The 11,688-nt window shown below is 36.5% G+C and overlaps 1 protein-coding gene across 4 annotated transcripts in view; it reads left to right on the top strand.

Annotated features, from left to right (window-relative positions):
- LOC113533157 (receptor-type tyrosine-protein phosphatase S) overlaps window positions 1-11,611 on the top strand; it is a 128,281-nt gene extending 116,670 nt beyond the window's left edge. For all 4 annotated transcript variants that reach the window (XM_053227342.1, XM_026925076.3, XM_026925080.3 and 1 more), the window contains 6 exons: window positions 397-575; window positions 2,063-2,189; window positions 2,818-2,943; window positions 4,674-4,828; window positions 6,161-6,296; window positions 7,505-11,611. In XM_053227342.1, the coding sequence (XP_053083317.1) occupies window positions 397-575; window positions 2,063-2,189; window positions 2,818-2,943; window positions 4,674-4,828; window positions 6,161-6,296; window positions 7,505-7,573 (792 nt within the window). In that variant the 3' untranslated portion in view covers window positions 7,574-11,611. The remainder of the gene's footprint in view (window positions 1-396; window positions 576-2,062; window positions 2,190-2,817; window positions 2,944-4,673; window positions 4,829-6,160; window positions 6,297-7,504) is intronic.
- The last annotated feature ends 77 nt before the right edge of the window (window positions 11,612-11,688 follow it).

Here is an 11,688-nt window from a genome sequence, read left to right on the forward strand (position 1 = left end):
TGGCTCCTGTTTCCATATTTCTGGCCCAGAAATCGGGTCTGACTCCAATACTAACAGCTGCTCAGCACTAACTGACAATTCACTAGGCATAAGTAGTTTTAACAGAGGGAGTAGGGTTGGTTCAGGAGATTGCAGAAGCTTGTCTGTGTTTTCTGTGCAGTTCTCCCCTCAGGCAAAATTACAAACTGCCCCTTTAAATTGGTAAACCTTTCCGCTTAAAATATATTGATACTAATTAATGAGATGGTACTTGTTTAACTATTTTGTTTTCCTCATTTTAGCCACTTTTAGTCACAGTCTTCTCCATCCACCTTTATTTTTCTTCCCTGATCTATGACTTTGTTCTGTATAATCTAGTTTGCTGAACACTAAACATGTTTTCTTTTCTTTTCATAGCGCCTGGCGAACACTAAAGCCCACACCTCCAGGTTTGTGACGGCCAACTTGCCCTGCAACAAGTTCAAGAACAGGCTGGTAAACATCATGCCATATGAGACCACCCGCGTGTGCCTGCAGCCAATCAGAGGCCTCGATGGCTCTGACTACATCAACGCCAGCTTTATTGATGGATACAGGTAGAACATAACACTGTTTCAATCTAAATTAACTTTTTATATTGGCTCGTTTTTGCGATGTCTGCTTAATCTGTGTACATTTAAAAAGTAGGACTTCTAGGGACCATTAGAAAGTCCTCACTCCTCTAACTGCAAATGTACTCTATTAGTTTCACTGTAGTTAGTGAAGTAGATAATTTTAATGCTTTGAAATGAATAGCTAAACCTGAGAATTTAAGCGGCTAAATGTGATGTACGTAATACCCTACATTGCCAGTCCAAAGTTTTTAAACACCTATTTTTGTGCATTTTAATCATTATTAGTGCCAAATAAATCATACAGAATGTCATTTCTTTTTTATAAGAGAAATATTAAAGCAAAGATTCCCAAACTAGGGGTAGTGTTGCTTGATTTATAACTTGAGAGAACTCATAATCTCCTATTATAGTTATTCATACTGTAGTTAGTTATTCATTTATTTTACAAATTAATACTGCAAATATCACTCTAACTATGATGATGGATTTTGTGTGCTATTATTTTGAAATGTTACTGGGAATCGCATTTAAAAAAAAAGCCACATAAAAATTATAAGTGTACGAGCTATTTTAGCTATTTTAGCACTAGCATAGGAGTTCAGCAATAAAAATGGACAAATTTCTCTGTCCATCTATCTCCTCTAGTTAAGTCAAGTCAAGTCAAGAAAATGTGCATGAAAATATGCCGCATCATTAACTGAATATGGATTTACATGCATGATGGAAACCAAAATACCAAGGCTTTGGGGTCACAGAAAATTCATAATGTCCGTATGCGGTCGTTTTCCCTAAGAAGTTTGAGAATCCTTCTATTCAAGTGTTTCGCTAAAGATTTAAATCTTTGTATTTAAATTTGAACTGGCCAACTGATAGATCCTAATTGGACTCTAAATATGTGCTTTATTAAATAAAGATAAATCAATTTGATAGTTAACTGTTTAATTTGACAGATAAAAGACTGCAAAAAAAACAATTTTAAGACAAATATACATATGCTGCAAGGGCCTAATTAGAGCAATCCAGATATCAACCTTTTCCAATTAAAACAACATTGTTTCCATTAAAATACAAAGCTACGAGCATTTCTCAGTTTACACATACTAAATCCTTATTTCCATTTCCTAATTATAAAGTACTTGACATGCTTGTTTGACCAACATTGTTAAGATAAAAAATGCAGCATAATTGTATATACTGATGTGACATATTTAATGAATGAATATTTAATATCATTTCAGATACTGCCAAATAATACAACAAGAAATGATCTGTAAACTGAATCATAATATAAAATTTAATCATAAACTGCATTACAGGTTAAATAACATTGTATAGAGTGTTCTTGCTCATTAGTATACTAGGTCACACCCTTCTCTTTTATTCCACATCTGCTGTGTTCTGAGCACGTTGGCATTTACCCCAGGGTTTAATGTATTCTGATAGTGTATCTCCATGTTTTCCTCTTTTAGGCAGCAGAAGGCATACATCGCCACACAAGGTCCTTTAGCGGAGACCACAGAGGATTTCTGGAGGATGCTGTGGGAGCACAACTCCACCATCGTGGTCATGCTTACCAAACTGAGAGAAATGGGGCGGGTGGGTGACGAACTGCAACACAGCACAATTTAAGAAATTAGCCTGAAATTTAGTGTTTTAATTTAGTTAGAAGCTGAAAAATGTGCTTTAGATTAAACAACCAAAATCATTAGCATGCACTGATGGTTTAACTGTGTTGAAATTAAAAATCTCATTATAATGATTAAACCCTGTTATTTTCAGGCTTGGAATTTTGTTTGAATAAAATAGAGAAATGTTCTCTATTTCTGTTCATTACTTAGTAATCTCTTTTAATCTAGCATGTGTTGAGGTTATTACACCTTGTTGTATTCGGGCCATACTAACAAACATATTCACTGTCTAATTATTATAATATGATATACTATAATATAATATAATATAATATAATATGATATAATATAATATAATATAATATAATATAATATAATATAATATAATATAATATAATATAATTCATTATATTATATTATATTAAAATATAACTTCTTGTTCTTTAGAGAAATGAAGGCAAGTATATTGAATCTTTCACTATTTTTCAAGTTTCCAATTTGAGTCATAATTTAAGCATAGTGTATGAGAGTTAAGTGTGTCTGTAGCGTTTCAAAATCCCGTGTTTATTGATCTTTATGTCTGTGTGCACACACAGGAAAAATGTCACCAGTACTGGCCTGCAGAACGCTCTGCCCGCTACCAGTACTTTGTGGTGGACCCCATGGCCGAGTACAACATGCCTCAGTATATCCTGAGAGAATTCAAAGTTACAGACGCAAGAGTGAGTACTGCACAACACAACAAGAGGAATATACAAACATTTCTGAATCAGAATAATGACTTTTATCTACACTGCCAATCAAAAAATATTAAGTGTTCAATCAATGATCTGACAGATTGCAGTTAGCAGGCGTGTTGTGCAATGAGATGTAACGTAAATGAGATTATTGAGTGTGTTAATTGGTCTTGATAGCCGTGGCAAGTTCAGATAAGAAAAAGGCTCTGGGAAGAATAAAACTGAGATTCAGGTTTGCCACACATATACCTAATTGCTTGTCAGTTATAATGCAGATTAAAGGTGGTGAGATCCATCAAATTATTATCAAATTATTCAATTATAGCAAAGTAAGCATCCAGTCATGTGTATGCCCTGTTCACATGTCAAGTAAAGCTGCTCACAGAGGAAAGCGCAGCATAACATTAAGTTATAAAGTTGAAAAATGTTATTACTTGACATCTGAAATATGAAGTCCTGATTCATAATTCTGAGAAACATCAATGTAAATATGTTTTTTTTTGCCAAAAAAAATCTGTGGTATTGATTTACACACCGAGTAGTTGTTCCTAAATCAGACTGGGGGTGGTCAGTTCAACTATTTGCATTGACTCTGCCTTCTATTTTTGCACTGTTTCAGGTCCAAAGCCCAAATTGCGTAGTCATTAAGACAAATGTGCATAATAGATAAGATTTTGCTCATCTGAAAGATGCAATCCCTTGTAAACATTGCTACACCTTTTTTGTACAAACCTTGAATAAAAGCCTAAATGAGTGCTTTAATCAAGGAAGGTGCAGTAACTGTAGATAAAATCTTATAGTCCTATAGATAAACTCTTCAGACAGTATGGATATCCATTGTAAGATCCATACATGTTGTGTGCTACAAGTGACCAATTAGCATGAACAGAAACTCAGCATTTTCCGTTTAGACCTGCAATAAAATAAAAACCACTTCTCTTTTCTCACAGGTTTCTCAGTTTTCTCAGTTTACACATGCCTATTCTGTTATATAGATTTTTTGATTGTAGAGTATTTTAAATTTGCTTGCTTTACCACAGAAAATATAAAATATAGGTGCTTTTTAGCTACTGTGTTCCAAATATCATTTCTCTGACTTCAGGCTGTGTTACATTTTAACTTCATGTTATGTAAGGAATAAAACACAACAGGGCATGGTATTACAGGAAAATAAACAACGATGGAGGCAGAGTTACTGTTTCAACCTAAAGTTCATCAAAACAAGTGTTTTATTCGTCTTATACGACGGCAATTTGCCAACAACTACAATATTCAAATTATTATTGAACTGCATGCCAGTTTTTTTTTAACTATTTATAGTTCATCCAGGAGACAAGGTAGTTCCTGTTATCACAAGTCCTCTGTTTTGAAGACTATCCCATGATGGAAAACATACTTACCAAGCACTGACACTGGAGACTCCTTCCGTAAATGTTAAATGAATGTTTCTTTACAGAAACCTTCACCATATGAATGATAATATGGTATAATCGTCAGAGCTGCTGTTGTAGAAAATGAATCAACACCTTTTGACCAATTAGATTTGAGAATTCAACAGCACTGTGGTATAAAGATAATTATATTTTAATGCTGAGAAATGCTACAAAAAGCTTAAGCCAATTACAGATCCTTTGAGCAATACATGTTCATGCTTTGTCCACTGTTTTATCATTTTCTCATTGTGCATATGTTCTGCTCTATGTTTCTCTCTGAAGGACGGACAGTCACGGACAGTCAGGCAGTTCCAGTTCACTGACTGGCCCGAGCAGGGAGTGCCAAAATCAGGAGAGGGCTTCATCGATTTCATTGGGCAGGTGCACAAAACCAAGGAGCAGTTCGGGCAGGACGGGCCAATCACTGTCCACTGCAGGTTTGTTGTAGTACTAGATAGATATGATATGTAGCGTTGTTCTACCTTTTGGATATAACTCGGCTCTCACTCAAGGGGTCACGGGTACAATCTCCGCTGATGGTTACCGCTGCTGTGCCCTTGGAAAAAAGCACTTGACCTCATGTGAATACAGGGCAGGAGCTGGTTAAATATAAGTGTCCTCGGAGACCACAATAGTCACGTGACATCTGAAACTTAAACCTGGATTCTAGCTGTAGTGCACAACTCTGTACTGCTTATCAGTGCTTATTCCAAGGACACAGGGAAATTCATTTGTCCTCTGCAAACTGTGCTGTTGTACTGTCAGTGGTTCAGAAGTTACCAATGATCAAGAACAAATAAAAAAATAATATTAAAATGGTTGGGAGTACACTCCTACTCAGCATATTCACTTCAAAGTTGCATTAGTGTAATGCAATGAAATCCCAAAATGCATCACCAGAGAGCTAGAGTTCCACTTTTCCCCCCAAAATCACCAGTGCAGCTACATACAAAGATGTTGAAAAAGAGCAAAGAGAGTTTTCCAATGTGATTTGTTTGCAAAGAAACTATGACAGTTTACATCATCAGGATGACACAAAGCCAAATGTGGTAACCTGATGAATGACCAGAAACAGCCTAAAGCTGGAATTAAAACCGGCCTTCACACACAGCATGGTGTGTTTCCAGTAGCTACCACATAAAAATATGAAGCAGTTTGAGAAAGTTTTGTTTCTGCTAATGCCACAACTGAGAATAGATATATTAGATGTATCAGTATAACACATTTTTATCACCAATTAGTGTATACATTTTAAAAGTGTGTTTATTAACTCCTCTTTTTTCCTAGAAATCCACCATTTTCTGTTAATGAGTCTGGATTATTGATGTAGCCTCTGTTAATAGAATAGATTCATTTATAACCATAAGCTAAGAAAATGAATTAGCCTCACATTCCATTGCACACAAAAATGCCAATGTGGTCTAAGTAAAATTCAGTTTGACACCTCTGATCTAGGTGGTTATTGTATTTACTCCAGAGTTTTACTGTGAACGTTTAATACAGAGCAGCGTAACATCCTGAAGAAAAATGACAGGGCCTCTAAAAAAGGTAGAAGAAAGGTCATGATAACGCCCACATGAGCTGCTGCCTCACATTAGACTGATTAATTAATCAAATAAGAGTGATTCATTAAGCAGGAGTCAACCTTCTCTTCCACTTCCTTTTTTTCCTTACACCTCATCTGTCTCGTTTGCTTATTGACTCTACACACACTGTGTTTTTCGCTCTGTTGATCTCTCTCTCTCTCTCTCTCCCCCTCTCTCTCTCAGTGCGGGCGTGGGTAGGACGGGTGTGTTCATCACTCTCAGTATCGTGCTGGAGAGGATGCGTTACGAGGGAGCTGTGGACATCTTCCAAACAGTCAAAATGCTGCGCACACAACGACCAGCCATGGTGCAGACAGAGGTAAAACAAAGTCTCTTTAAAAATCCTAATTATAAATAACTATATACTGTGCTCTAACTCATAACTTACTTAGATTATGCAATAATCAGATTATGCAGTTCACACCTACATGGTTGCAGGATTATTCTTGAGTAAAAGCATTTTCAATAGAGTCTAGACAATCGTCTTTATAGACAAGTATTATGTATTAAATACTGGCCTCAAATGACATTCCAGAGTATTTTTACAGCCCAGAACACAAATTTCAGCATTGTACTGTATATTGTGGGAAACAGTCAGACAGTGGTAGTGGACTTAATACTGCTCCTCGGGAGAGCTCATATCTCTCATGAAAAATGCCCTTAAGGTTAAGTTCAGAATCCTTCATAACTAAGACACATCTCTGGTTTAGACAAACTCTATCCGGTGTGCGCAATTCTCACATAACTTCTATCTATATGAGGTCTGTATACCTAGGGCTGTCCTGTCTCGAGACGTTTTCTGTAATGACTTAGACTTGTCTCTGTTTTGGGCATTGGTCTCGATAAATATGGTAAAGGTAAAAAATAATGTTTTTGTTTGTCCTTTCATTTTGCATGCACAAACAAGAATTCAGGTAATACATGAATAAAGCCTAGTAGATGTAATGCCATGGCCATGAAAAGGATTTGAGGGTTTTAGTCTTGATCTTGACTCTGACTCAGTTTCTTTTTGATTTAAAATTGATTAGGTGTTGACCCCTTTAGAGATGGTTTTGACTCTGACTAGTCCTGGTCTTAGATTTGACAGTGGCAGTCTTTACTACAGCTGTGTAAATACTGATGTGCACAATTTCAGTATTAAATCCTCATTACGCACACAATTCTGAATACAGCCCTCAGTTACTTTCTGATCATTTCAATCATATCTACGCTAATTGCAGTGCTTTCTTCAACACATCTAGCCCAGCTGGTTAAGGGCTTAATGATTAGCTGTTCATTTGGATTAAGTGTGTTACAATAAGGAAAAAACAAACCTAACAAAGCAAGTTTCTCAAGGGTTCTTTGGATCTTTAATGATTCCAGCTTTCTAAATGAGTTCTATTTGGTATCTTTCCCAAAGGGAAACCTTCTGTTGTGAGATTCTCCATAGAACTCTTAAGTTCTCCCAACCCAAAGAAGCCTCTTATGTTGCCAGATTTTCTGCAATGGTGGATATAACCCTGTGTGTCTTGGTCTTTGTCTCTGCAGGATGAATACCAGTTCTGTTACCAGGCCGCCCTCGAGTACTTGGGAAGCTTCGATCACTATGCAACATAAAAGGAGGAAGAACACACTCATCTCACCAACAACCTGTCTCGATGTTTTACAACGCTACAGAAATTCTCTTGTTCCATGATGCCATTGCGAAGGGGAACGTTTTGAAGTACGATGACATCGAAAAGAAATTTGGAGGAGGAAAAAATACGACAAAATGACAAATGAAAAGGTTTTCTCTCAAGAGCTTCCCAGGGAAGTTCTGTATCACAGCAAGCTTATTACCTCAGTGTTCAGTTATTGATATTAATGTCGTGGTCGCCTTTTTAGAAATATTACAATGTGGATAAATAAATGAAACCTCTTTCAAAACAAAAAAAAAATATGATATGTAAAAAAAAAAACAAACAATGAAATCAAACGCCTGGAAAATTGCTGCACTCTTCACTGGGAGTTTAACCCGAACTGTATTTGCCAATGAAAAGATCAGATGTGAACTCCAGTCAGCTCCTGAATGACGAAGGTTTTCGGTGCCGTAAAGGAAGCAGAACTCGTACCTTCTGTGCCTAACGGAGCAACAACAGCAGAGGGTCAAAGGTTATGGATTCTCTTGGTTTCGGAGGCGAACGGCTGTATCACTGACTCTTCTTACACTACATTAGTAATGTGATATAATCAGCTTCAGTGTCTCTTTTACTCCTGGTCAGTTGGAGCGCTATTGTGATTGAACCTTGCCTTTGAAGAGCTGTCAGATACGTCTATAGATTTTGTCGGATTTCGACAGAGCGCCTGTGAATACTGTTATTCTGATGTGTGTCACTCTTTCTCTTTCTTTCTCTTTCTCTCTGTCTCTTTCTCTCTCCACAAATATGCTGCTTATACCCTGTGTGTGAGAAGAAAATATGAGTTAGCAATGGCTTAAATTTAGTCATCTCCTGAAAATGTCGAAAAGTGGAGCTTTTTTTTTTATTATAAGATCCAAGACTGCAGATCAAGAAGCTGGTTTTTTTGAGCCCGTATAAAGACCATACACATACAATACGCCCTTATTCTGTTCTGAGATAAACACTAGGGGCAGTAATGACCATAACATGACCATGTATATATCTTGGCAGAAAATATAAAGCTGAAGTATTTCTAATTCTAATGGTCCTGCCAACTCTAAAGGTCTCAAGAAGACTCCTTTCACAAGTAAATTTCAAAGCATTCTAGTGTTCTTACTAAAAACTAAAAAGCTTCGTAAAGTTGAATAAAACCCTTGCCAAAAGCGAAGACTGACTGCAGAAGCCAGTAAAAGTCAGTTATTCCAGTTGTTCTCTCGCTTAATTAAACTGAGCTAGAAGAAAATGTTATGTTTTTGTTTAGTGGAGGAGTCGTGTGTAGGCATAGCACAAATGAGTTTCATATGAATAGTTACAGAGGATTTAGCACAAGCTGTCTGAAACGGAGGAGGATGGAGGACAGTTTTCGTAGGTCTGATACTCTTCTCGTCAAGAGACTAAAAGTGAGCCTTATTGTCGTCGTCAAATATTTAACCAACATGATTTTTTATTTCGTTTTGCTGATATTATGCTTGTATTTTTAATAATATTTATATTATTTTGGAGTACTTGCTGGAATATAATCGACGAGATGTTGTGTAGTTGGCAAGCTAACGTGACTGTACATGGTCCCTCTGTACGTTTTTTGATATTTCCTGTACAATTCTCTCTTAGAGTGTCCTGTAGGAACAGAACAGCACAAGGCCTGGAATGAGCTTGTTCCTAAAAAAAAAAAAATTGAATTATCTCCCAGAAGGGCCAAACAACCCTCCGTACTTTTGTGAAAATGACCATGTACCCTGTTTCTCGTCAGAAAGATCAGCTCTCCAGAGTGTCAGTACTATAAATATAATTCTCCTGCTGATAATAATAATTACACCAAAACAAATGACGACTACTTAAAAGTATTCGAGAGAGATTAAGGAACATTAAAATGACCACAGCGACTTTTAGAGCCTATTCTTTAAAGCACATACTGATGGAGTTGATGATGATGTTATTTTAACTTATATTTATTACCCTTTATTATCCAATCTACTTATTTATATTAGATTACGGCTGATGTTTGTTGATATATATGGAAATGGTTATGGTGAAATTGCACAATATACAGCATTATGATCAAAATAGCTCTGTAACAATGGAGCATATGTTCAAATGCAGTTTAACATGGGCTGAAGTGATAGAGGAGATGAACTTTTCTCCTCATCCCTCAAGGTAAAGCACATATGAAAGACTTACAACTGAATATGTAACAACCTTAAAAGTACATACAGTATATATAGCCAGCTTTTGACATATCTTACAAATGTCACAGCACATACAGTGCCCCAGATAGTATTCACCCCTAGTGATTCTTTCTCTTTTTGCTGTGTTGTAACATCAAATTTAAGTATATTAGAATAGGATTTTTCCCTTGCTCCTTTAGAAGTGACTCTCTACAGAAATAAAATTAAATGAATTATATAGATGTCCTCAGAAATATTTACAAATAAAAAATCTAAACACTGCTTAATTGAAAAGTGTAAAGTTAAGAGACAATACTTAGTGCGTTGTCCTTTTGCAGAAAGTACAGCTTTGAGTCGTCTCGGATATGCCTCTGTGAGCTTTGCACATTTTGATTTTGGCATTTTCTCCCATTCCTCAATGCAATTTTTCTCCAACTCTCCCAAATTAGATGGAGTTAACAACAATTTTCAGGTCATGCCACAGATTTTCAATTAGATTTAAGTATAGTCTTTGACTCGGCCATTCTAAAACACAGAGCTTCTGTTTTCAAGCCATTCTTTTGTAGTTTTTGCTCTTAGACACAGATTTCTGGCTGACTGGAACAGGTTCTCCTCAAGAATCTGCCTATATTGAGGTCCATCCATGTTGCCCTTGATGGCAACAAGATTTTCAGGTCCTCCTGCTGGAAAGCAACCCCAGAGCATGATGCTGCTACCACCATCCTTGGTGATAGGAATGGTGTTACTTGAGTGTTGGGCTGTGTTTGATCTGTGCCAAACATAATACTTATAGACCAAATGTCTCAAAATCATTTTCCAAAAGCTCTCAGATTTTGTCCCATGGCATCTAGACAACTCCAGGAATTGTTTTTTTTTAAAAAAATGTTAGCCTTTCTCAGAAGTGGCTTCCTTCTGGCCATTGTCCTAAATCCCAGATCTGTGAAGAGCTGATGATATCGTTGAGGTCTGCACAGGTTCTTCTATTTAAGCCAGTGAGCTGTGTAATTCCTTCAGTGTTGTCAACCTCTTGACACTTCTCTGACAAATGCCCTGCATGCCCGTGTGCTCAGTTTGGAAGAATGGCCTGATTTTGGTAGTGTCTGGGTTGTGCCATATTTTTCCCACTTTGTTATAATGGATTTCTTAGTAGTCCTAGGGAGTTTCAAAGCTTTGATGATCTTTTTCTAACCCTCTCCAGTTTTTTTTTTCCTACTAACTACTATATCTTGAAGCTTCATGGGCAGTTCTTTGGTCCTTGTGAGAGCACGACTGATCTGATCTGACATTTTATCTGTGAGACCTCCCAAAGTCAGTGATGTTTACTGTGCAAGCATACAATTGGACACAGGTGGATTTGAAATGAATGCAGGTGTACCTTATTTAACATTTTTAGTGTGAGTGCTCAAGAAAATTAAATACTTTAGACTGTTAAAAGAAGGGGGGGGGGATACTTATCAATTAATTTTTTTAAAATTATTCTGAGAACATCCAAATAATTTATTTAATGTTATTTATTTAGAGAGTTACTTCAAAAGAACCAGAAAAAAAAAGCATTCTGATATATTTGATGTTGCAATACAGCAAAAAGAGAACTAATCACTAGCGGGTGAATACTTCCTGAAGGCACTGTAAAAGAGGGAAAATAAAGCAGGATAACTCACAGAATTTGGATAAAAAATGGACCCCAAGATTTTAATACATTGCAAGATATTCAGGCCAAGTGCTAACAAGTGTTCACACTTTCAACCTCTTACTTCTCTCTGCTGATTTATTTGAAATCATATATGTAGATATGTTGACTTTGTAATAAAAACAGAAAGACTGGATACACACTTATCTACAATGAGTCTACTTTCTTTTCCAGGGACGCACAGAGATTTTGTCAGAGGCAGGTGATCAGCTCACATCT

Source organism: Pangasianodon hypophthalmus, chromosome 21 (genome assembly GCF_027358585.1).
Source record: "Pangasianodon hypophthalmus isolate fPanHyp1 chromosome 21, fPanHyp1.pri, whole genome shotgun sequence".
NCBI lineage: Eukaryota > Metazoa > Chordata > Actinopteri > Siluriformes > Pangasiidae > Pangasianodon > Pangasianodon hypophthalmus.